The sequence below is a fragment of the Ranitomeya variabilis genome, chromosome 4, assembly GCF_051348905.1.
Source record: "Ranitomeya variabilis isolate aRanVar5 chromosome 4, aRanVar5.hap1, whole genome shotgun sequence".
In the NCBI taxonomy this organism is placed as follows: domain Eukaryota; kingdom Metazoa; phylum Chordata; class Amphibia; order Anura; family Dendrobatidae; genus Ranitomeya; species Ranitomeya variabilis.
Window position 1 is genome coordinate 51,606,781 of NC_135235.1, and position 27,573 is coordinate 51,634,353.

Consider the following 27,573-nt stretch of genomic DNA (forward strand, 5'->3'; position numbering starts at 1 on the left):
CTGCCAGCCTTAGTATGCAGCCTAGTATGCTGCAGAACCTCATAATACACCTCAGCTGCTAGGAAATCTGATAATATCCTGTAAATAAGAGTCTACTGCAAAATTATATCACTAAATGAATGTTCACTCATATACCCCGTGTCCATCAGTGCAGTCTGTACTGCTCCCTTCAATTCTTATCCACCAATTACTTTTCTGGAGAACAATAAATAGACTTTCATATCCACCAATGTGACAATTGTGAACTTTTCATCTAGTTAATGGCTTCAAACTACTGTACTGTGTAATGTATCTTCAGTGATAATTTAGGAAGCACACTCTGTCTGGTAGGGCAAGTCAAACCCGGTGATGTGAATCTGTTGACAATCTCACAGGTCCTTCAGCACTTCTATGTTGCTGCCGGGTTATGATTGGTGAGCATCATAGAAGAGGCAGAATTACATATCCAAGTGAAAACTACCTGTGACATAAAAAAAACAAGAAAAGGAACATTTTTCATTCCACGCTGCAGCCCCTTATTACATTGTGTGTTCAGTTCAACATCAAAAATTTGTTGAAAGGTTCTCTTTAAGGTGGCTGATTTTATTGTTTGTGCCCAACACTATAGTAAATGTATATCATAATCAGTCTTGCGAATGCCCCAAACCCTTCTTCAATGGGTGCAAATCCTTATCCAGGTGTCTCAGACAGTTGTATTACAAGGCTTTATTAACCCATTACTTGCCAAATTAAATTTTTTACAAGTACGGATTTTTCAGAGAAGGGCGTTGCAATATTCAATTAAAAATGACAATGACATGATTTCCTATTTTGAAAACATTCATTTTACAAACACAACACAAAAAATTGGACCTAATTATAAAAATTATAAAATCTTAGTTGCTAGAAGCTAAAGATTAGGCATCCCAAAAAAAGGACATTGGTAGATAATGGGTTAAAAGTCTCAGCTTGCAATGCTTTTTGAGGTTCAAAGGGTGTCTTTGGCAAGTACTAGAGACAGTTTGCACTTCAAAACATATTAGCCCCAATTCATCAAAGTTTTTATGTCATAAAACATTTTAAAAAGTTGCAAAACTTTTGCTCAATGCAAAGTTGAGGAAAAAGTGTTGCAACTTTTGGCATTTTTATCAAAATAAGTGGAACTGGGGTGGAGCCGGAGTGGGATACAGAGTGGCAACACCAGCCTGTCAAATTCTTTAAAAGTGTGGCATTTCTTACTCCAGAAATATTATTTCAGTCAATGACAGGAATAGCATTTCTGGTGAGGTGCACAGTGGGGAACATCACTGATATGAAGAGATGAATTTATTAAGTTGTGTATGCCACTTAGAGAGAACATGTAAAATTAACTACTATCCTGCAGATAAAGGGTTAATTTTCCAGTTAATAGCCTTAAGTAGGTACTCAGGCAAAAATTAACTTTATTTCTCCCATGAGCCGCCGGCTTTCAGTCATGCAGGTGTGCCCAAAGCAATTACAGTCACCACTAACTGCATTGTGAGCACAGAGGCTGTAGGAACGTCCCGACACTGACTGACAGCCCTGAACTGTTGCACAGATGTTGCAAAATTGGATTAAAATTTACAAAATTTTCTTTCTTTGTTATAAATTTATTATAAATAGATGAAGCTTACCTTTTCTGAAGTACAAGTCCGACCCGGGGACAATGTAAACCTGAAAATCTCAGCAGATGGTGGATCCCTTTGCTCTGTGAGATCTGTAGATAAAGGATACTTGCTTGAGAAGCCTCATGAAGACAGTTATCTGTTAAGGATTGTGGTAAGTTCGATAAACACATATACAGCTCTGGCAAAAATTAAGAGACCACTGCAAAATGTCCAGTTTGTCTGATTTTTCTCCTTATTGGTATATTTTTCAGTAAAATGTAAATTGTTCTTTTAGTCTATAAACTTCTGACAGCATGTCTACAAATTTCCAAGCAGTACATTTTGTATTTTTTTTCTGACAAAGAAAAATGGTCAAAATAACCCCCCCCCCACACACACACACACTGCTTTCAGACCTCAAATAATGCAAAGAAAGCAAGTTCATAATCATTTAGAAACAACAAAACTAATGTTTTAACTCAGGAAGAGTTCAGAAATCAATATTTTGTGGAATAACCATAATTTTTAATCACAGCTTTCATGCGTCTTGGCATGCTTTCCACCAGTCTTTCACACTGCTCCTGGTACAATAATGTAAGCAGTTCTTCTCTGTTTGATGGATTGTGACTATCCATCTTCCTCTTGATTACATTCGAGAGGTTTTCAATGGGGTTCAGGTCTGGAGATTGGGCTGCCCATGACAGGGTTTTGATGTGGTGGTCTCTTAATCAGCGATATACAACTTGTGGCTTACAGGATGCTGTAGGTGAAAGCACGCTGGACCAAGTAGTTTTACAACATCCAGAGAGCTTTTGTACACCAGTGGAGGAAAGGGTCTGTAAAGAAGTAGAGAGCACTTAAAAATAAGCACTAAACACAGGATAAGATAGTTACCAATAATATCAGTGCTGGATAAACAGAGTCTACAATTGTGGCCAAAGGTTTGAGACTGACACAAATTTTGGTTTGCATTAATCATTTTCATTGATTAACCTCTATCACACTGTTTGGCACATCTGTAATAAAGGAATGATTGTTTGGAGAAGAAAAGGTAAGCCTTTCCATGAGTCCTGTGTCATGCCAACAGTAAAGCATCCCTAGACCATTCATGTTGGGGTTGTTTTTCATTCAAGGGAGTGGGGACACTTACAATTCTGACTAAGTACACTGCCAGGCAATAAAGAATGGCATCTAAACATCTTCCAAGAGCAACTTCTCTCAATAAACCAAGAGCAATTGGGTGATGAACAATGCTTTATCCACCATAATGAAGCCAAGTATCAGAGATAAAGTCATAACTAAGTAGCTTGGTAAATGAAACATTTAAATTTTGGATCCATAGAAAGGAAACTCCCCAGATCTCAATTCCATTGAATGCCTGTCCTCAAAAAGTGGGTGAATAAACTAGGACAGAAACAAGTATGGATATTTTGATAAACTAGAAGACTGATTAGACAAGAATGGGTTGTCATCAGTCAAGATTTGGCCCCAAAGCTGCTATCCAACATGCCAGGATGAATTGCAGAAGTCTTGAAAAAAAGGTCAATACTGTAAATATTGAGGCCCTGATTCATTATTGTGATAATGACATGAATATGGCATAAAACATCTTCAAATATTACATAATTTTTGTGATCATGAAGTTGCCCAAAAATGTATTGACTTTTGACTTATACACACCAATTTTGAGTGTGAGGAGCTGGGAACGGGATGGAGAATGGCAACACCTACAGTATCAGACAAATTTGCTAAATGTGGTGGCGTTCCTTAAGCCAGCAATGTTACTCCACTTTCTGTCTGGAGTAATATTTCTGGCAAGGCACATGAAGGTACATGCTACGGATAAGATGCAAATAATTAATTAAGTGGTGTGTGCCACTTAATGAATTAGGTGCGTTTTATTTCTGCATGCCCATCTTAATGAATCGGGGCTTGAGTCTTTGCATAGACTTGATATATTTGCCAATGAAAGCCTAAAAATTTTGAAACATCTGACCACTGAAAAATCTAACTAAAATATCTAAAAACACTGAAACACTGAAACTTTTTGTAAACTAAAATATGTGTCAGTCTCAAAACTTTTGGCCACAACTGTAGAAACTAAGTCTTTCGCGGGATGATATTATCAAAGAGAGAACAATGCTATGACCCAGGTGGTACATTACAGTTTCAATGAATGTGTCATACATAAGTTTTGGATTTTGCTTTTAGGAGAATTTGAAAAGAACTTTTCATAGCCATCGATTCAGACCAGCAATGATCCAAGAAGATCGCGAATTTGATCTTTTGAAGTTATTTGAGGTAAGCCAAATTTGCTGAATATTTTACTTAGACTGTATTTTTTCATTTTTTGTGAGTTAAAAGGATTGTCAGGCCCTTTTTTAATTTTAGAAACTGGATCAGTCTGATGTAAAAATTCAAACTAAAATAACCCTCAAACATCTTCCTCGCTCTTTAGCCAAAAAACAAAGCGTGAAGACTAGTGGGGAACCCTCGCATGAAATATCCAGACAACAATGATTAATCATAAATGGCATAATGTGCATTACTCTTACACCATGGTGATGCTTGTAGAAGGGGGCATGCCCCTCGAAACATCCAGGTGTGATGTTCATGCAGTCACTGAGTGTCTCATTGGTGGACAATATAATTTCTTACTACCGAGATAAACATAATGTGGTGAAGATAATTATGAATATAGTGTACATTCTGCCATATTCCTTGAGAGATGTGATATGGCTGTAAAATTCAAATAAAGAGACTATTTTTTTATTTATTATCGTTGTCTGGATATTTCATGCGAGATTTGATTGTTTACTAGGTGGCGAGATCCCAGCGGATCAGATGATTACACCAGATGCTACTTGTCATTATATTGGATCCAGTTGGATGAACACGTATGTGGGCTGCGCTGCTGGAGTAGATCAGTTCTTCATAAATTATTAGAATAAGGTTTTTTATTCACAATGAGTTTCAACAGTGGAAAAAAAAAACATTTGTTGTTTTCACTTGATAAAGACGCCTGAAATGGGCTGAAATGCATTGTGAATAGAAAACCTTATTCTCATTATCATTTATGAAGAATTGCTTTACTCCAGCAGTGCAGCCCACCTATGTGTTCATCCACCTGGATCCAATACCTCCTGGAGAATTTACCCACCAGTCGTGGGGCACCAGCTATTTTTCTTCATCCTACACTCCCACCATAGTTTATAACCCTACTTCTTATTATATGGAGTATTTATTTTCAAGATTGGTGGGATACCCTGTAAGTACATAGGAAGAGTTCAACTCCTTTAACAAGGCTAAATGTTCCAAATGGGAAAATTCAAGTAGATTTCACATATTTTATCATATTTTAATAATATTAACCCCTTTCTGTCATTAGACGTACTATTCCGTCCATGTGGGGTGGGCCCTACTTCCCAAGGACGGAATAGTACGTCATGCCCTTTAATGCGACACTGCGACTTAAGTCGCAGCGATCGCATTAAAATTCCGACTCCATCTTACCTGGAGGAAGATGGTGTCGGCATCCTAGATTGGCTGAAACAGTGAGGTCCCAGGCTAGGATCGAGTACCGATGTACTCGAACCTAGACCGGTGCCTGGCAACGCTGTTGTGAAATTGGATTCTGGGCTCCCCCTGTGGCCACTTGTGGAATTTAACTTGTGTGCATCATCCCCTCTGTTCACCTGCTCCTATCAGGATGTGGGAGTCGCTATGTGGCCTTGCTCCTCTGTCAGTTTCATGCCGGTCATCAATGTAATCAGTAGCCTTTCTGTGCTTGTTCCTGCTACTAGACAACTCCCAGCTAAGTTTGGACTTTTGTCCTTGTGTGTTTTTGCATTTTGTTCCTGTTCACAGCTGCTGTTTCGTTACTGTGTCTGGAAAGCTCTTGTGAGCGGAAATTGCCACTCTGGTGTTATGAGTTAATGCTAGAGTCTTAAAGTAATTTCTGGATGGTGTTTTGATAGGGTTTTCTGCTGACCATGAAAGTGCCCTTTCTGTCTTCATGCTATCTAGTAAGCGGACCTCGATTTTGCTAGACCTATTTTCATACTACGTTTGTCATTTCATCTTAAATCACCGCCAATGTATGTGGGGGCCTCTGTCTGCCTTTTGGGAAAATTTCTCAGCCAGTAATTTAACCCTTTTTTGGGCCGGTCAAACTGTCATGATTCTCAATGGCGAGAGAACATAGCCCAGCATATATGAGAACTAGCTCTTGGAAGATGGAAACTATACTGACCATGAACTAAACCTGCCGCACAACTAGAAGTGGCCGGGTAGCATGCCTACGTTTTTTTATCCCTAGATGCCCAGCGCCAGCCGGAGAACTACCTAATCCTAGCAGAGGAAAAGACAGTCCTGGCTCACCTCTAGAGAAATTTTCCCAAAAGGCAGACAGAGGCCCCCACATACATTGGCGGTGATTTAAGATGAAATGACAAACGTAGTATGAAAATAGGTCTAGCAAAATCGAGGTCCGCTTACTAGATAGCATGAAGACAGAAAGGGCACTTTCATGGTCAGCAGAAAACCCTATCAAAACACCATCCAGAAATTACTTTAAGACTCTAGCATTAACTCATAACACCAGAGTGGCAATTTCCGCTCACAAGAGCTTTCCAGACACAGTAACGAAACAGCAGCTGTGAACAGGAACAAAATGCAAAAACACACAAGGACAAAAGTCCAAACTTAGCTGGGAGTTGTCTAGTAGCAGGAACAAGCACAGAAAGGCTACTGATTACATTGATGACCGGCATGAAACTGACAGAGGAGCAAGGCCACATAGCGACTCCCACATCCTGATAGGAGCAGGTGAACAGAGGGGATGATGCACACAAGTTAAATTCCACAAGTGGCCACAGGGGGAGCCCAGAATCCAATTTCACAACACAACGCCAGGCATAGGTTAAAACCCCCCAGATTGGCGCGATCGACGATCACATCGATCGTGCCAATCACAGGGCACAGCGGCAGTGTTACCGCGCTGTGCCCTGCCTGTAACTTCCTGCTCCGGATCCTGCCTGCTGTGCCCTGTGCTCTGATCATACTCTGGAGCCTGCAGCTACTGATTGGTGCGATCGATGTGATCGTCGATCGCGCCAATCACAGGGCACAGCAGCGGTGTGACCGCGCTGTGCCCTGCTGGTGACCTGCCGGTGACCTGCTTATGATCGGAGCTGTGAGCTCCGATCATATAAGTAAACATATTAGTCCAGTTTAAACAAAAAACCACATTCAAAATATCATAAATACCAAAGGCCAACCATAATTAGACAGGCCCCACGAATCTATATTTCAAAGGTAATAATTTTTAGTATCAAAAAATGATTAAAAATATCAAACACATATATACAGACCAATTATATAATTAGAATGTACCTCCGATCAAATAAACAGGTCCCATGTAAATATCTCCTGTATATCTAAACAATATCAATTCTGCGGCTAGCAAGAAAATGGTAAATACCATATCACAGCATGATGATAGTGGTAAGCATGTGTGGGGAAATCTGAAAACCACGGTGTAATATGCTTTGTGTGTATATATCCTTTATGCACGCCAAAAGGTAAGTGGAATAAATGTGGCTAAACATATAATACCATGGATAACACCTAAACAACGGTATCACATGCCAAATAAAAACTACCACTTAATATAAACCCATAATTGGCGGATACAGAATGGCTATAAAAGGAAAAAGACCTCAAAACATAATTACCACGGGAGAAAAATACACAGGAGCCTGCTAAATCCCCTACGCGCGTTTCGATTGAATTCTTCTTCCGGGGGAGTGTTTTTAGGGAGGGAAATGGGAGTGTATATAACTGAATACCAGCCAATCAAATGCTTGCCTATGCCCATGGCTAATTGAGCATGATGTAACTGAGCTAACCCCAAGTGGGGCCGTTGTCTAGATACAAGACAACATTGTCTTAATGCCGACATAATGCCTGCTCAAGTGCGCAAATGCGGAAATGACTATACCGCATTATAACCAATAACACCATAGGGCTTTGCAAAGTAGTAGTATGAACACCCTATTAAAAAGTGATAGCCCTAATAAGACAACCGGGCTAAATAAATTACTACAATTAAGATAAGCGTGTTGGAGTGCAAACAGTCTGTGCCGCATTACCGGAAGTGACATAAAAAACATGTTGCTAAGCAACAGGTGCTGGCGGCGCATGCACTCCCGATGCCCCAGACCAAAAGGATCCACCATCCAGCGGCGGCGACCAGGTCCGCGCACTGGCCCAGAGATCGGGCAAGGTCGCAGGACCAATCTGTGCCAACGGGAGGAGGGTCCGGCCGCAGGACCAAGGCGCATGCGCACCACCTGAAATATGCTTAAGGGCACAATATGATAATATTTGCGATGAAATAGTGGTGACCTGTAACCAAGTTAAATGTGGTATGGTGAAACGTGCTGAAGAGTGACAATATAATTTAACAAATATAATTTACAAGGTAAAAACATTATACAATATGCAAAAATGTGATCACAGATTCCTGTGGACTAAAGAGCCGGTATTAAAAATGATGATCCATTGCAAAGTCCATATATGATAAGGCAATACTTTTAGGCATGTCGAAGGCATTTGATTGCAGGCCAGTTGAAGAGAATAATGTGCATGAAAGACTGAAGTATACTATAAAAATAAAAATAAAAAGAACAATTACCAATAGATAAAACACATCATACTTGATAAAAAAGGAACAAAAAACCCCAAAACCCATAAAACTGTATCGGATAAACGCATGTAGCAAACTATTTACAAAAAAGCTCCAAATCCCAAACTCTCATTTAATCCCTGGGGAGCCATGGTGCCCAGCCTATATATCCAACGGCACTCAATCTCTGCCAGAAGTCTTCTTAGATCACCACCACGTACCCCCATAGGAACTGAATCAATGCCCCTCACCACAAAGCCTGCGGTGCTGCAATTATGGAACATCTTAAAATGGAGGGGTAAAGTTTTTAAACTATTTCATCCTCATTCATTTTGGCTTTTTCAATGTCCCTACAGTGCTCTCGGATCCGGATTTTAAGTTCACGGGTGGTGAGGCTGATATAAATTTTTCCGCAGGGGCAGGTGGCATGATAGATGATGAGGAAAACCACCTATGCCAAGCATGGTATCCATCCACAGACAGCTGTTTCGGGGTGTTTGCCCCTCCTCAGTGTGGAGTAGGAATCTGGCTATTAGGAGCAGTGCCTAGTAAAAGGCTGTGAAGGAACAGATGATTGGCCTCGGGGAGACCAAAACATCCAACACCGCGGAGACACCATCACGTGTTTCTCAACACAGTGATCCAGAACACTGCCCCCATCCCCGAAACAGCTGTCTGTGGATGGATACCATGCTTGGCATAGGTGGTTTTCCTGTATTGGATGTTTTCTTTTATTGGATGCTGCCCTTCCCGTGGTTGTTCCCTCCTGGGGAAAGGTCTGGCTATTCACTGCTTGCGTCGAGAAACACGTGATGGTGTCTCCGCAGCTATCCTTCATGCATTTGCATATTTCCCATAAGGGATGGGGGCAGTGTTCTGGATCACTGCATTGAGAAACACGTGATGGTGTCTCCGCGGTGTTGGATGTTTTGGTCTCCCCGAGGCCAATCATCTGTTCCTTCACAGCCTTTTACTAGGCACTGCTCCTAATAGCCAGATTCCTACTCCACACTGATGAGGGGCAAACACCCTGAAACAGCTGTCTGTGGATGGATACCATGCTTGGCATAGGTGGTTTTCCTGTATTGGATGTTTTCCTTTATTGGATGCTGCCCTTCCCGTGGTTGTTCCCTCCCGGGGAAAGGTCTGGCTATTCACTGCTTGCGTCGAGAAACACGTGATGGTGTCTCCGCAGCTATCCTTCATGCATCAGCCAAAGTATTGATAGCCTCCCTCTCATCCCTGCTGCAGTTGGAACTACCCTAGCCATCATGACATAGTTTTTCAATATCTGTAGTGACCAACCTAGTGAATACATCAACAGCTGGACACAGCCCAAGGGAGGAAAATTTTGGGGATTTGCTCAATAGAGATGTAGGAAATTTTTGGCTTACCGATGTGTTGTTCTCTTCCTCCAAGGCCTCAAGATCAGCCAATGCTTCCCTTTCATGAGCCGATGGAAAGAGATCATCCAATTCAGATCTATAGAGCATTCTCTGTAAGATCACTTTTCTGGAGAACAGGTGGAGATCTTTAATAGCTATGAATGGATCTAAATATTGGGAAGGAGAAAATGTTAATCCCTTAGCAAGTACCCTGTGTTGTATTTCAGAAAGGCAATGGCCTGACAGGTTAATTACCTTGAATTTGTCATCTCTAGGTTTAGGTGTTCTAGAAAAAATATCGACCTGTTTTTTATATTCATTTTTTCGTGCTCCCTGCCTGGTGGTCATATTTGATCCACGGTTAGTACTGGTAGTACTGATGTCTGAGGTAGATGACATCGAGCTAAATGATGACTTGCGATGCCTATCGGAGTCGAAGTTGTGCTTTTTCCATTGCATTCTGTATATTTTATTCTCCTCATAATCTTTGACATCTCTCTGGTACTTCTTGTGTTTTCTCATACAGATTTCATTCTCCCATTTCTCCAAATCTTTATTAAAGTCATTAGACCATGTCTCCAGAGTTTCCTTGGAGAGATCTCTTTTCATAGATTCTTCCAGTTTCTCTAATTCACTCTCTATGTCAGACATGGCTTGTGCATTGCTTTCAATAATTATTCTAAGAAACTCAAGAGAACAGGATGTAGCAGCACTGGACCATCTCTTGATCAATTTCTCATCTTTTAAATCAAATGTAGGGAAGAGTTGTACTCGTAAGCCCCTAGGTACTATCTCTTGATCGACATAGTTTTGTAATGCTGTCCTCGTCCACAAAAATCTAGTTTTTTTAAACATTGCATTTTTGTATTTTCTAAACATTTCCTTATCCGATACAGATGAATCAATATTCGATACGGAGGCACTGACATTAAACATGCTAGTAGCTTTCTTACGCCAGACAGATTCTCTGGCTTTATAATCCATAGTGCAAAGATGGACTGTCTGTCTAAAAACAGAAATCACATAAGTAAACATATTAGTCCAGTTTAAACAAAAAACCACATTCAAAATATCATAAATACCAAAGGCCAACCATAATTAGACAGGCCACACGAATGTATATTTCAAAGGTAATAATTTTATTAGTATCAAAAAATGATTAAAAATATCAAAACACATATATACAGACCAATTATATAATTAGAAAGTACCTCCGATCAAATAAACAGGTCCCATGTAAATATCTCCTGTATATCTAAACAATATCAATTTTGCGGCTAGCAACAAAATGGAAAATGCCATATCACAGCATGATGATAGTGGTAAGCATGTGTGGGGAAATCTGAAAACCACAGTGCAATATGCTTTGTGTGTATATATCCTTTATGCACGCCAAAAGGTAAGTGGAATAAAGGTGGCTAAACATATAATACCATGGATAACACCTAAACAACAGTATCACATGCCAAATAAAAACTACCACTTAATATAAACCCATAATTGGCGGATACAGAATGGCTATAAAAGGAAAAAGACCTCAAAACATAATTACCACGGGAGAAAAATACACAGGAGCCTGCTAAATCCCCTACGCGCGTTTCAATTGAATTCTTCTTCCGGGGGAGTGTTTTTAGGGAGGGAAATGGGAGTGTATATAACTGAATACCAGCCAATCAAATGCTTGCCTATGCCCATGGCTAATTGAGCATGATGTAACTGAGCTAACCCCACGTGGGGCCGTTGTCTAGATACAAGACAACATTGTCTTAATGCCGACATAATGCCTGCTCAAGTGCACAAATGCAGAAATGACTATACCGCATTATAACCAATAACACCATAGGGCAATGCAAAGTAGTAGTATGAACACCCTATTAAAAAGTGATAACCCTAATAAGACAACCGGGCTAAATAAATTACTACAATTAAGATAAGCGTGTTGGAGTGCAAACAGTCCGTGCCGCATTACCGGAAGTGACATAAAAAACATGTTGCTAAGCAACAGGTGCTGGCGGCGCATGCACTCCCGATGCCCCAGACCAAAAGGATCCACCATCCGGCTGCGGCGACCAGGTCCGGGCACTGGCCCGGAGATTGGGCAAGGTCGCAGGACCGATCCGTGCCGTCGGGAGGAGGGTCCGGCCGCGGGACCAAGGCGCATGCGCACCACCTGAAATATGCTTAAGGGCAAAATATGATAATATATGCGATGAAATAGTGGTGACCTGTAACCAAGTTAAATGTGGTATGGTGAAACGTGCTGAAGAGTGACAATATAATTTAACAAATATAATTTACAAGGTAAAAACATTATACAATATGCAAAAATGTGATCACAGATTCCTGTGGACTAAAGAGCTGGTATTAAAAGTGATGATCCATTGCAAAGTCCATATATGTTAAGGCAACACTTTTAGGCATGTCGAAGGCATTTGATTGCAGGCCAGTTGAAGAGAATAATGTGCATGAAAGACTGAAGTATACTATAAAAATAAAAATAAAAAGAACAATTACCAATAGATAAAACACATCATACTTGATAAAAAAGGAACAAAAAACTCAAAACCCATAAAACTGTATCGGATAAACGCATGTAGCAAACTATTTACAAAAAAGCTCCAAATCCCAAACTCTCATTTAATCCCTGGGGAGCCATGGTGTCCAGCCACGTTTAACTTGGTTACAGGTCACCACTATTTCATCGCAAATATTATCATATTTTGCCCTTAAGCATATTTCAGGTGGTGCGCATGCGCCTTGGTCCCGCGGCCGGACCCTCCTCCCGACGGCACGGATCGGTCCTGCGACCTTGCCCGATCTCCGGGCCAGTGCGCGGACCTGGTCGCCGCCGCCGGATGGTGGATCCTTTTGGTCTGGGGCACCGGGAGTGCATGCGCCGCCAGCACCTGTTGCTTAGCAACATGTTTTTTATGTCACTTCCGGTAATGCGGCATGGACTGTTTGCACTCCAACACGCTTATCTTAATTGTAGTAATTTATTTAGCCCGGTTGTCTTATTAGGGCTATCACTTTTTAATAGGGTGTTCATACTACTACTTTGCAAAGCCCTATGGTGTTATTGGTTATAATGCGGTATAGTCATTTCTGCATTTGCGCACTTGAGCAGGCATTATGTCGCCATTAAGACAATGTTGTCTTGTATCTAGACAACGGCCCCACGTGGGGTTAGCTCAGTTAAATCATGCTCAATTAGCCATGGGCATAGGCAAGCATTTGATTGGCTGGTATTCAGTTATATACACTCCCATTTCCCACCCTAAAAACACCCCCCGGAAGAATTCAATCGAAACGCGCGTAGGGGATTTAGCAGGCTCCTGTGTATTTTTCTCCCGTGGTAATTATGTTTTGAGGTCTTTTTCCTTTTATAGCCATTCTGTATCCGCCAATTATGGGTTTATACTAAGTGGTAGTTTTTATTTGGCATGTGATACCGTTGTTTAGGTGTTATCCATGGTATTATATGTTTAGCCACATTTATTCCACTTACCTTTTGGCGTGCATAAAGGATGTATACACACAAAGCATATTACACCGTGGTTTTCAGATTTCCCCACACATGCTTACCACTATCATCATGCTGTGATATGGTATTTACCATTTTCTTGCTAGCCGCAGAATTGATATTGTTTAGATATACAGGAGATATTTACATGGGACCTGTTTATTTGATCGGAGGTACTTTCTAATTATATAATTGGTCTGTATATATGTGTTTTGATATTTTTAATCATTTTTTGATACTAATAAAATTATTACCTTTGAAATATACATTCGTGTGGCCTGTCTAATTATGGTTGGCCTTTGGTATTTATGAGCTCCGATCATAGGCTGGTGCCTAGCAACACCGGCATCACCAGGGCCTCCTCTGATTGGTGGGATCGATGTGATCATCGATCCCACCAATCACAGGTCACAGCAGTGGTGTGACCGCTCTGTGACCTGTCTCACCTGCCCCTGACCTGTCTGACTGCTCTGCAGGAATCCTCACACTTGGTGAGGATTCCTGCTGAGCGGTCACGCTGAGAGATCCCCTCCTGTGCTGAGACTTGTGGTGCCACAGTAGCCTGTGACACCACAAATCTTGCTAAAGAAAAAAGAAAGAAGAAAAAAGACAGAAGAAAGAAGAGAGGCTACAACCGTAAGTGTTGATACCTTGATCCTGGCCCGATCTCTCTTCATCCCCCTCATCCCCTACCCCCCCATCCACCCAATCCCCCCATCCCCCCTTCCCTTTCCCCCTGCACCCCCACCTTGCGCCATATCTGTGCCCAAATTTAGCAGCCGCCGAGCGTTGATTGATGACGCAGTTCACCGATCAACACTCGTGCTCGCTTTTTTTTCACCCCCTTAGCGCCGCCGAGCGTTGATTGGTGACGCAGTTCACCTATCAACACTCGTGCTCACTTTTCTTTTTCCCATCCCCGTGCGCTCACCCAGCCGCTGCGTCTAATCCGTGCCTTCTCTTTTTTTTTTCCCCATCCCTGTGCGTTCACCCAGCCGTCGCATCTAATCCGTGCCTTCCCTTTTCTTTTTTTTTTTTCCCATCCCCGTGCGCTCACCCAGCCGCTGCGTCTAATCCATGGCTTCCCTTTTCTTTCTTTTTTTTCCCCCCATCCCCGTGCGCTCACCCAGCCGTCGCGTCTAATCCGTGCCTTCCCTTTTCTTTTTTTTTCCCCCATCCCCGTGCGCTCACCCAGCTGCTGCATCTAATCCGTGCCTTCCCTTTTCTTTATTTTCCCCCATCCCCGTGCGCTCACCCAGCCATCGCGTCTAATCCGTGCCTTTCCTTTTCTTTTTTTTTTCCCCATCCCCGTGTGCTCACCCAGCCGCTGCGTCTAATCCGTGCCTTCCCTTTTCTTTTTTTTCCCCCATCCCCGTGCGCTCACCCAGCCGTCGCGTCTAATCCGTGCTTTCCCTTTTTTTTTTTTCACATCCCCGTTCGCACACCCAGCAGCCGCCGAACTCTGATAAGTGACACAGTTCACTTATCAGAGCTCTCGTGCATGCCGTTTTTTTCACATCCCCGTTCTCACACCCAGCAGCCGCCGAACTTTGATAAGTGATGCGGTTCACATGAGAGCTAGGGCCTGCTGTTTTAGACTTTTCCTTTCACAGGTATTTTTTTCTCCCCATTTGCTTTTTCTTTTCAGAATAGTTTGCACCAAATACTATCCCCCCCACACGTACACATAGTTACCAATAAAGTACACCAAAGCACCATACTCACAAAAAAAAGTCCCGCTCATCCCGTTCGTCCCGTTTGTCCCAACAGTACTATTCAGCGGAGGAGGCATATATATTTTCCTTGCCTCCGACACTGATAGTGAGGGAGAGGATCCCACTTTTCTTTATTTTTCTGATTCTTCCTCATCCTCTTCCCACTCCTCATCTTCCTCCTCCGGCCCTGCAGAACTGCCACACAAACGTTGCAGGACAGAAGCAGTGCCCATCATTCATGAAGATGAAGATGAGGCAGGGTCCACTCCTGAAGATGAACTAGCGCGCCCCTCTTCAGACCCCGTATGGACCTTGCCCCCCGAAAATTACGAGCCACTGATTCCTGATTTTGTGGCAGAATCAGGAATCAGGTTTGACACCACCGGCCTCACAGAAATAGACTTTTTCAAAGTCTTTTTCTCTGAGGATTTTGTTAGCCTCATGGTGGAGCAAACTAATTTGTATGCTCGAATGAACAATTAACCAGAGGGCGCTGCACTGATGCCTGAAAATATTTTGCAGCAAATATAGGGATGAGAGCCACTCAGTTCATCCAAAAGATAAACAATCTATAAATATTAAAATATTTGCGCTAAAATTTCAGTTAAAAAATAAATATAGGTATAACACCGCATTAACGTATCACAGATAATAACTTGGGTGCAAAGATATGGTACCTGGATCAAGTAGACTGTACATAAATGATCTCCCCTGTGTCCTAGGAGGTCCTTCAGGTGGCGTACATTTAGTTTCTATGTGCCAATGGAGCCAAATGCCGGAGAGCAATGAGTAATAATGTTAAAAATAAGAACAGTTGTCCGGGTGGCGCCGTCCCGGCCAGTGACAGGCTTACCTCCCGTAAAAGAAATAAGTCTGCCGTGCACTGGCAGTAAGGGCTCAGTCCTGAGATAGAGCCAGCAAGGCACAGCGTGGCTGCAGGACCTTGCGTGACGTCACTAGCACGTGATGAATCACGTGACCGGCTACAGGGCGCACACCGAACCACACTTTCCTACGCATTTAGGAATCGATGATTCCTTCTTCAGGGATAATTTGTATGCTCGTCAATTTTTGGAGCAAAACACCGTTTCATCATATTCTAACTGGTCTCCTGTAGACGCAGTTGAAATGATGCAGTTTTGGGGCCTGATCTGTTATGATCCCAGTGGCAAGGATCGCAAGTCTGACAAGCTAAGTACTAACGGACAACTAGCTCTGGGGAAGTGGTAGCTAGATTGACCGCAACCTGATCCTATCCGCAACCAACTAAAAGTAGCCGTGGAACGTTACCTAAAAAATTCCTAGACGTCTCGTCACGGCCGGAGAAGCTGACTAATCCTAGAGGGAAAGAAATTCCTCGCTTGCCTCAGTGAAATGACCCCAAAGAAATAGAAAGCCCCCCACAAATATTAACGGTTAGTTAAGGGGAAAGCACAAACGCAGAGATGAAAATAGATTTAGCAAACGAGGCCCGCTAATACTAAATAGCAGAAAATAGGAAGGGGACTGTGTGGTCAATACAAAACCCTATTCAAAATATCCACGCAGAGATTGCTCGAGCCCCCGCACCGACTAACGGTGCGGGGAAGCAACTCCGTACCCCAGAGCTTACCAGCAAAAATAAATCATATATTAGCAAGCTGGACTAGACTCATCATACACAGAAATAATATTGCAGGCAGATGAGCAAAAATATTCAAACAGAACTTAGCTTATCCTGTAGAGGCAGAAAACAAGATGATCAAGAGCACTCAGAATAGCACTGAATACATTGACAGCCGGCGACAAGTGGAAGTGAAGCCGAGCTAAATAAGAGCCTCCCTGGTGGATAACGAGGCAGCTGATCCAGCCAGACCCGCAGGATAACAAACCAAACCACCAGGGGGAGCCCAAAAACCAAAGTCACACAATCCTGTTGAGAATTCTGTTTTTGGCTCCCTCTGGTGGCTACTGGTGGTACTGGCTTACTTTTGTCTGTTATTTCCAGTGCACCTGTTCCCATCAGGAATTGGGAGTTTCCTATTTAGTTTGGCTTCTCAGTCATTCTAGTGCCGGCAATCAATGTTACCAGAGCACCTCTGTTGCTTGCTACCTGCTCCAAGTCTGCAATTCAGCTAAGTTGGATCTTTTGTATTTTTGTGTTTGTTTGTCCAGCATGCATTAATATTCTCCTGCTGCTGGAAGCTCTAGTGATCTGAAATTACTACTCCGGTGTCATGAGTTGATATCGGAGTTAAAGGTAATTTCAGGATGGCTTTTTAGGGTTTTGAGGTGACCGCGAAGTCCTCTTTCGTATTTTCTGCTATCTAGTCAGAGGGCCTCTCTTTGCTGAACCTATATTCATACTGCGTACGTGTTTTCCTCTTACCTAACCGTTATTATATGTGGGGGGCTACTATCACTTTTGGGGTTTCCCTGGAGGCAAGTCAGGTATGTGTATTCCTCTACTAGGGGTAGCTAGACCTCCGGCTGGTGCGAGACGTCTAGGGATAAAACGTAGGCACGCCCCCCGGCTACTATTATCTTTGTGTTAGGTTCAGCATCGCGGTCATCTGAGATTCCATCTTCCTAGAGCTAGTCCGTTTTTGCCTGAGTCCCTGCCATTGGGAACCATGACAGTATTGCCGGCCCTAATGTATTAAAGGTATTGGCTGAAGAATGAGAGAAAAAAGAAGTTTCTGACACTTTTTTTTTTTTTTTTTTACTCAGAAGTTCTGTCTAGCCATAATTGCAATCTGCTGCTTTTTTCTCTCCTCTTAACCCCTGAATGGCTCAGATCTCAGCTGTTGAGAAATGGATATCCAGAGTTTAGCTTCAAACTTGAATACTCTTGCTTCTAAAGTTCAAGATATCCAAGACTTTGTTATACATGCTCCTATGTCTGAACCCAAGATTCCTATACCTGAGTTTTTTTCTGGAGATAGATCTCGTTTTTTGAATTTTAAGCACAATTGTAAATTGTATCTTTCTCTGAGATCTCGCTCCGCTGGAAACCCCGCTCAGCAGGTTAAAATTGTTATTTCCTTGTTGCGGGGTGACCCCCAGAATTGGGCATTTGCATTGGCACCAGGGGATCCTGCGCTGCTCAATGTGGATGCGTTTTTTCTGGCACTGGGGTTGCTCTATGAGGAACCTAATTTGGAGATTCAGGCTGAAAAAGCCTTGATAGCCCTCTCTCAAGGGCATGATGAAGCTGAAATATATTGTCAAAAATTTCGAAAATGGTCTGTGCTTACTCAGTGGAATGAGTGCGCCCTGGCGGCGAATTTCAGAGAGGGTCTCTCTGACGCCGTTAAAGATGTCATGGTGGGGTTTCCTACGCCCACAGGTCTGAATGAATCCATGACTATGGCTATTCAGATTGATCGGCGTTTACGGGAGCGCAAACCTGTGCACCATTTGGCGGTGTCTTCTGAGCAGGCACCGGAGAATATGCAATGTGATAGAATTCTGTCCAGAAGTGAACGGCAGAATTATAGGCGTATAAATGGGTTGTGCTTTTACTTTGGTGATTCTGCTCATGTTATATCAGCATGCTCTAAACGCACAAAAAAGGTTGATATGCAATTGGCACTTTACAGTCTAAGTTTATTTTGTCTGTAACTTTGATTTGTTCATTATCATCTTTTACCGTGGATGCCTATGTGGATTCTGGCGCTTCCTTGAGTCTTATGGATTGGTCCTTTGCCAGGCGCTGTGGGTTTAGCCTAGAGCCTTTGGAAGTTCCTATCCCTTTGAAGGGTATCGACTCCACACCATTGGCTAGGAATAAACCACAATTCTGGACACAAGTGACTATGTGTATGACTCCTGACCATCGGGAGGTGATTCGCTTCCTTGTGTTGCATAACTTGCATGATGTCTTAGTGCTTGGATTGCCATGGTTGCAAACTCATAATCCAGTCCTTGACTGGAAAACAATGTCTGTGTTAAGCTGGGGATGTCAGGGGGCTCATGGGGAAGTACCTTTGGTTTCCATTGCTTCATCTACTCCCTCTGAAGTTCCGGCATTTTTGTCTGACTATTGTGATGTTTTTGAGGAGCCAAAACTTAGTTCTCTTCCCCCTCACAGGGATTGTGATTGTGCTATAGACTTAATTCCTGGCAGCAAGTTTCCTAAGGGTCGTTTGTTCAATCTGTCTGTGCCTGAGCATGCTGCTATGCGAGAGTATATTAAGGAGTCCTTGGAAAAGGGACATATCCGTCCATCCTCATCCCCTTTAGGAGCAGGTTTTTTTTTCGTGGGTAAAAAAGATGGCTCCCTGAGGCCCTGTATTGATTATCGCCTGTTGAATAAGATTACAGTCAAATACCAGTATCCTTTGCCACTATTGACTGATTTATTTGCTCGTATTAAAGGGGCAAAGTGGTTCTCTAAGATTGATCTTCGGGGTGCGTATAATTTGGTGCGGATTAAGCAGGGAGATGAGTGGAAAACTGCATTTAATACGCCCGAGGGCCATTTTGAGTATTTGGTAATGCCTTTTGGTCTTTCTAATGCCCCTTCAGTCTTTCAGTCCTTTATGCACGATATTTTCCGTAAATACCTGGATAAATTTATGATTGTGTATTTGGATGATATTTTGATTTTTTCGGATGACTGGGAGTCGCATGTTCAACAGGTTAGGAAGGTTTTTCAGGTTTTGCGGGCCAATTCTTTGTTTGTAAAGGGTTCAAAGTGTATTTTTGGGGTTCAGAAGATCTCTTTTTTGGGGTACATTTTTTCCCCTTCTTCTATTGAGATGGATCCTGTCAAGGTTCGGGCTATTTGTGATTGGACGCAGCCTACTTCCCTGAAGAGTCTTCAGAAATTCTTGGGCTTTGCTAATTTCTATCGTCGATTTATAACTGGGTTTTCAAGTGTTGCTAAGCCTCTGACTGATTTGACTAAGAAGGGTGCTGATGTTGCCAATTGGTCCTCTGCGGCTGTGGAGGCCTTTCGGGAGCTTAAGCACCGCTTTTCTTCTGCCCCTGTGTTGCGCCAGCCTGATGTTTCGCTCCCTTTTCAGGTCGAGGTTGATGCTTCCGAGATTGGAGCGGGGGCGGTTTTGTCGCAGAGAAGTCCCGATTGCTCAGTGATGAGACCATGTGCATTCTTCTCTCGAAAGTTTTCGCCCGCCGAGCGAAATTATGATGTCGGTAATCGGGAGCTCTTGGCTATGAAGTGGGCATTTGAGGAGTGGCGTCATTGGCTTGAGGGTGCTAGACATCAGGTGGTGGTCTTGACTGATCACAAGAATCTGATTTACCTTGAGTCTGCCAGGTGTCTGAATCCTAGACAGGCGCGCTGGTCGTTGTTTTTCTCCCGGTTTAATTTTGTGGTTTCATACTTGCCGGGTTCGAAAAATGTGAAGGCTGATGCCCTTTCTAGGAGTTTGGAGCCTGACTCCTCTGGTGATTCTGAACCTACGGGTATCCTTAAGGATGGGGTGATTTTGTCTGCTGTCTCCCCAGACTTGCGACGTGCTTTGCAGGAGTTTCAGACTGATAGGCCTGATCGTTGTCCGTCTGGGAGACTGTTTGTTCCAGGTGAGTGGACCAGTAGAGTCATCTCGGAGGTTCATTCTTTTGTGTTGGCAGGCCACCCTGGAATTTTTGGTACCAGAGATTTGGTGGCCAGGTCCTTCTGGTGGCCTTCCCTGTCTCGGGATGTGCGTACTTTTGTACAGTCTTGTGATGTTTGTGCTCGGGCCAAGCCTTGCTGTTCTCGGGCTAGTGGATTGTTGTTGTCCTTGCCTATTCCGAAGAGGCCGTGGACGCACATCTCTATGGACTTTATCTCGGACCTCCCGGTTTCTCAGAAAATGTCCGTCATTTGGGTGGTGTGTGACCGTTTTTCTAAGATGGTTCATTTGGTACCCTTGCCCAAATTGCCTTCTTCATCGGAGTTGGTTCCTTTGTTTTTTCAGAATGTGGTTAGTTTACATGGTATCCCGGAAAACATCGTTTCTGACAGGGGATCTCAATTTGTGTCTAGGTTCTGGCGAGCGTTCTGTGCCAGGATGGGCATTGATTTGTCTTTCTCGTCTGCATTCCTGTCATGATCTCCATGGCCAGAGAACTAGCATAAGCCTCTATAGGAACAAGCTCTTGGAAGATGTAACTATACTGACCATGAACTAAACCTACCGCATCATCTAGAAGTAGCCAGGTAGCATGTCCTACTTTTTATCCCTATATGCCCAGCGCCGGCCGGAGAACTAAATAATGCTAGCAGAGGGAAATATAAGACCTGACTCACCTCTAGAGAAATGCCCAAAAAGGAGACAGAGGCCCCCCACATATATTGGCGGTGATATGAGATGAAACAACAAACGCAGCAGGAAAATAGTTTTAGCAAATTTGAGGTCCGCTTTCTAGATAGTAGAAGACAGAAAGCATACTTTCATGGTCAGTAGAAAACCCTAACAAAACACATCCAGAAATTACTTTAGGACTCTGGCATTAACTCATAATACCAGAGTGGCAATTCCTGATCAACAAGAGCTTTCCAGACACAGTAACGAAACTGCAGCTGTGAACTGGAACCAAAATACAAAAACAAAACATGGACGAATGTCCAACTTATCTAGTAGATGTCTGGGAGCAGGAACAAGCACAGAGAGGCTTCTGATAACATTGTTGACCGGCAAGCATCTAACAGAGAAGCCAGGTTATATAGCGACACCCAGATCTAATCAGAACAGGTGAACAGGGAAGATGATGTCACAAGTTCAATTCCACCAGTAGCCACCGGGGGAGCCCAGAATCCAAATTCACAACAGTACCCCCCCCCTCAAGGAGGGGGCACCGAACCCTCACCAGAACCACCAGGGCGATCAGGATGGGCCCTATGAAAGGCACGAACCAGATCAGAGGCATGAACATCAGATGCAGTGACCCAAGAATTATCCTCCTGGCCATATCCCTTCCACTTGACCAGATACTGGAGTCTCCGTCTGGAAACACGGGAGTCTAGGATTTTTTCCACAACGTACTCCAACTCACCCTCAACCAACACCGGAGCAGGAGGCTCAACGGAAGGCACAACCGGTGCCTCATACCTGCGCAATAACGACCGATGAAAAACGTTATGAATAGAAAAGGATGCAGGGAGGTCCAAACGGAAGGAAACAGGGTTAAGAATCTCCAATATTTTATACGGACCGATGAACCGAGGCTTAAACTTAGGAGATGAGACCCTCATAGGGACAAAACGAGAAGACAACCACACCAAATCTCCAACACAAAGCCGAGGACCAACACGACGGTGACGGTTGGCAAAAAGCTGAGTCTTCTCCTGGGACAACTTTAAATTGTCCATCACCTGCCCCCAGATATGATGCAATCTCTCCACCACCGCATCCACTCCAGGACAATCCGAGGATTCCATCTGACCGGAGGAAAATCGAGGATGGAACCCCGAATTACAGAAAAACGGGGAAACCAAGGTGGCAGAGCTGGCCCGATTATTGAGGGCGAACTCCGCCAATGGCAAAAAAGCAACCCAATCATCCTGGTCAGCAGACACAAAACACCTCAGATATGTCTCCAGGGTCTGATTAGTCCGCTCGGTCTGGCCATTAGTCTGAGGGTGAAAAGCAGACGAAAAAGACAAATCTATGCCCATCCTAGCACAAAATGCCCGCCAAAATCTAGACACAAATTGGGTTCCTCTGTCAGAAACGATATTCTCAGGAATACCATGCAAACGAACAACATTTTGAAAAAACAGGGGCACCAACTCGGAAGAAGAAGGCAATTTGGGCAGGGGAACCAAATGAACCATCTTAGAAAAACGGTCACACACCACCCAGATGACAGACATCTTCTGAGAAACAGGCAGATCTGAAATAAAATCCATCGAGATGTGTGTCCAAGGCCTCTTAGGAATAGGCAAGGGCAACAATAATCCACTAGCCCGAGAACAACAAGGCTTGGCCCGAGCACAAACGTCACAAGACTGCACAAAGCCTCGCACATCTCGTGACAGGGAAGGCCACCAGAAGGATCTTGCCACCAAATCCCTGGTACCAAAAATTCCAGGATGACCTGCCAACGCAGAAGAATGCACCTCAGAGATGACTTTACTGGTCCAATCATCAGGAACAAACAGCCTATCAGGCGGACAACGATCCGGTCTATCCGCCTGAAACTCCTGCAAGGCCCGCCGCAGGTCTGGAGAAACGGCTGACAAGATAACTCCCTCCTTAAGAATACCTGTGGGGTCAGAGTTGCCAGGTGAATCAGGCTCAAAACTCCTAGAAAGGGCATCCGCCTTAACATTCTTAGAACCTGGTAGGTACGATACCACAAAATTAAACCGAGAAAAAAATAATGACCAGCGCGCCTGTCTAGGATTCAGGCGCCTGGCGGTCTCAAGATAAATCAAATTTTTGTGGTCAGTCAATACCACCACCTGATGTCTGGCCCCCTCGAGCCAATGGCGCCACTCCTCAAACGCCCACTTCATGGCCAAAAGCTCCCGATTCCCAACATCATAATTCCGCTCAGCGGGCGAAAATTTACGGGAAAAGAAGGCACAAGGCCTCATCACGGCGCAGTCAGAACTTTTCTGCGACAACACTGCCCCAGCTCCGATCTCAGAAGCGTCGACCTCAACCTGAAAAGGAAGAGTCACATCAGGCTGACGCAACACAGGGGCAGAAGAAAAACAGCGCTTAAGCTCCTGAAAGGCCTCCACAGCATCAGGGGACCAATTAGCAACATCAGCACCCTGTCTAGTCAAATCGGTCAATGGCTTAACGACATCCGAAAAACCAGAAATAAATCGACGATAAAAGTTGGCAAAGCCCAAAAATTTCTGAAGACTTTTAAGAGAAGAGGGCTGCGTCCAATCACAAATAGCTTGAACCTTGACAGGATCCATCTCAATGGAAGAGGGAGAAAAAATATATCCCAAAAAGGAAATTCTCTGAACCCCAAAAACGCACTTAGAACCCTTGACACACAGAGAATTAGACCGCAAAACCTGAAAAACCCTCTTAACTTGCCGGACATGAGAGTCCCAGTCATCCGAAAAAATCAGAATATCATCCAGATACACTATCATAAATTTATCCAAAAAATCGCGGAAAATATCATGCATAAAGGACTGGAAGACTGAAGGGGCATTAGAAAGACCAAAAGGCATCACCAAATACTCAAAGTGGCCCTCGGGCGTATTAAATGCGGTTTTCCACTCATCCCCCTGCCTGATCCGCACCAAATTATACGCCCCACGGAGATCAATCTTAGAGAACCACTTGGCCCCCTTTATGCGAGCAAACAAATCAGTCAGCAACGGCAATGGGTATTGATATTTAACCGTGATTTTATTCAAAAGCCGATAATCAATACATGGTCTCAAAGAGCCGTCTTTTTTTGACACAAAGAAAAAACCGGCTCCTAAGGGAGATGACGATGGACGAATATGTCCCTTTTCCAAGGACTCCTTTATATATTCTCGCATAGCAGTATGTTCAGGCACAGACAGATTAAATAAACGACCCTTTGGGTATTTACTACCCGGAATTAAATCTATAGCACAATCGCACTCACGGTGCGGAGGTAGTGAACCAAGCTTGGGTTCTTCAAAGACGTCACGATAGTCAGACAGGAACTCAGGGATTTCAGAGGGGATAGATGATGAAATGGACACCAAAGGTACGTCCCCATGAGTCCCCTTACATCCCCAGCTCAACACAGACATAGCTCTCCAGTCAAGGACTGGGTTGTGAGACTGCAGCCATGGCAATCCCAGCACCAAATCCTCATGTAGATTATACAGCACTAGAAAACGAATAGTCTCCTGGTGATCCGGATTAATACACATAGTCACTTGTGTCCAGTATTGTGGTTTATTATTAGCCAATGGGGTGGAGTCAATCCCCTTCAGAGGAATAAGAGTTTCCAAAGGCTCTAAATCATACCCACAACGATTGGCAAAGGACCAATCCATAAGACTCAAAGCGGCGCCAGAGTCGATATAGGCGTCAGTAGTAATAGATGACAAAGAGCAAATCAGGGTCACAGACAAAATAAATTTAGACTGTAAAGTGCCAATGGAAACGGATTTATCAAGCTTTTTAGTACGCTTAGAGCATGCTGATATAACATGAGTAGAATCCCCACAATAGAAACACAGCCCATTTTTCCGTCTAAAATTCTGCCGCTCGCTTCTGGACAGAATTCTATCACACTGCATGCTTTCTGGCGTCTTCTCAGTGGACACCGCCAGATGGTGCACTGGTTTGCGCTCCCGCAGACGCCTATCGATCTGAATGGCCATTGTCATGGACTCATTCAGACCCGCAGGCACAGGGAACCCCACCATAACATCCTTAATGGCATCAGAGAGACCCTCTCTGAAAGTAGCCGCCAAGGCACACTCATTCCACTGAGTAAGCACAGACCATTTACGGAATCTTTGGCAGTAAATTTCAGCTTCATCTTGCCCCTGCGATAGGGACATCAAAGTTTTTTCTGCCTGAAGTTCCAAATGAGGTTCCTCATACAGCAAGCCCAAGGCCAAAAAAAACGCATCCACATTGCGCAACGCAGGATCCCCTGGTGCCAATGCAAAAGCCCAGTCTTGAGGGTCGCCGCGGAGCAAGGAAATCACAATCCCAACCTGCTGTGCAGGGTCTCCAGCAGAACGAGATTTCAGGGACAAAAATAGCTCACAATTATTTCTAAAATTCTGAAAGCTAGATCTATTCCCTGAGAAGAATTCCGGCAAAGGAATTCTCGGCTCAGATACCGGAGCATGAATAATAAAATCTTGCAAATTTTGTACTTTCGTGGTGAGATTATTCAAACCTGCAGTTACACTCTGAAGATCCATTATTAACAGGTGAACACAAAGCCATTCAAAGATTATAAGGAGAGAGAAAAAAAAGAAAGACTGCAGCATAGACAGACTGGCAAGTGATCCAATTAAGAGCACAGAGAAAAAAAAAAAAAAAAAAAAAAAAAAAAAACTCTCAGCAGACTTCTTATTTCTCTCCTTTCTCAGCCAAGGATTTTAACCCTTTAGTGGGCCGGTCAAACTGTCATGATCTCCATGGCCAGAGAACTAGCATAAGCCTCTATAGGAACAAGCTCTTGGAAGATGTAACTATACTGACCATGAACTAAACCTACCGCATCATCTAGAAGTAGCCAGGTAGCATGTCCTACTTTTTATCCCTATATGCCCAGCGCCGGCCGGAGAACTAAATAATGCTAGCAGAGGGAAATATAAGACCTGACTCACCTCTAGAGAAATGCCCAAAAAGGAGACAGAGGCCCCCCACATATATTGGCGGTGATATGAGATGAAACAACAAACGCAGCAGGAAAATAGTTTTAGCAAATTTGAGGTCCGCTTTCTAGATAGTAGAAGACAGAAAGCATACTTTCATGGTCAGTAGAAAACCCTAACAAAACACATCCAGAAATTACTTTAGGACTCTGGCATTAACTCATAATACCAGAGTGGCAATTCCTGATCAACAAGAGCTTTCCAGACACAGTAACGAAACTGCAGCTGTGAACTGGAACCAAAATACAAAAACAAAACATGGACGAATGTCCAACTTATCTAGTAGATGTCTGGGAGCAGGAACAAGCACAGAGAGGCTTCTGATAACATTGTTGACCGGCAAGCATCTAACAGAGAAGCCAGGTTATATAGCGACACCCAGATCTAATCAGAACAGGTGAACAGGGAAGATGATGTCACAAGTTCAATTCCACCAGTAGCCACCGGGGGAGCCCAGAATCCAAATTCACAACACATTCCATCCTCAGACTAATGGCCAGACGGAGCGAACTAATCAGACCTTGGAGACTTATTTGAGGTGTTTTGTGTCTGCTGATCAGGATGATTGGGTCGCCTTTTTGCCGTTGGCAGAGTTTGCCCTTAATAATCGGGCCAGTTCTGCCACTCTGGTTTCTCCTTTCTTTTGCAATTCAGGGTTTCACCCTCGTTTTTCATCTGGTCAGGTGGAATCTTCGGATTGCCCTGGAGTGGACACTGTGGTGGATAGACTGCACCAGATTTGGAGTCATGTGGTGGACAATTTGAAGTTGTCTCAGGGGAAGACTCAACAGTCTAATCGTCATCGTCGATTGCTAATCGTCATCGTCGTGTGGGTCATCGTCTTCGTGTTGGGGACTTGGTGTGGTTGTCTTCTCATTTTGTCCCTATGAAGGTCTCTTCTCCTAAGTTTAAACCTCGGTTCATAGGTCCTTATAAGATTTTGGAGATTCTTAATCCTGTATCTTTTCGTTTGGACCTACCAGCATCTTTCGCCATTCATAATGTCTTCCATCGGTCGTTGTTGCGGAGGTACGAGGTACCGGTTGTTCCTTCTGTTGAGCCTCCTGCTCCTGTGCTGGTGGAGGGTGAATTGGAATATGTTGTGGAAAAGATTTTGGACTCTCGCGTTTCCAGACGGAGACTTCAATATTTGGTTAAATGGAAGGGATACGGTCAGGAAGATAATTCTTGGGTGACTGCCTCTGATGTTCATGCCTCTGATTTGGTCCGCGCCTTTCATAGGGCGCATCCAGATCGCCCTGGTGGTTCTCATGAGGGTTCGGTGCCCCCTCCTTAAGGGGGGGGTACTGTTGTGAATTCTGTTTTTGGCTCCCTCTGGTGGCTACTGGTGGTACTGGCTTACTTTTGTCT

General features: G+C 43.7%; 1 protein-coding gene across 1 annotated transcript in view; it reads left to right on the forward strand.

Moving 5' to 3' along the window:
* LOC143769710 (alpha-2-macroglobulin-like protein 1) overlaps nucleotides 1–27,573 on the forward strand; it is a 321,408-nt gene that overhangs the window by 177,100 nt on the left and 116,735 nt on the right. Inside the window, exons 15-16 of the mRNA XM_077258496.1 lie at nucleotides 1,624–1,779; nucleotides 3,819–3,908. Of these exons, the coding sequence (XP_077114611.1) occupies nucleotides 1,624–1,779; nucleotides 3,819–3,908 (246 nt within the window). The remainder of the gene's footprint in view (nucleotides 1–1,623; nucleotides 1,780–3,818; nucleotides 3,909–27,573) is intronic.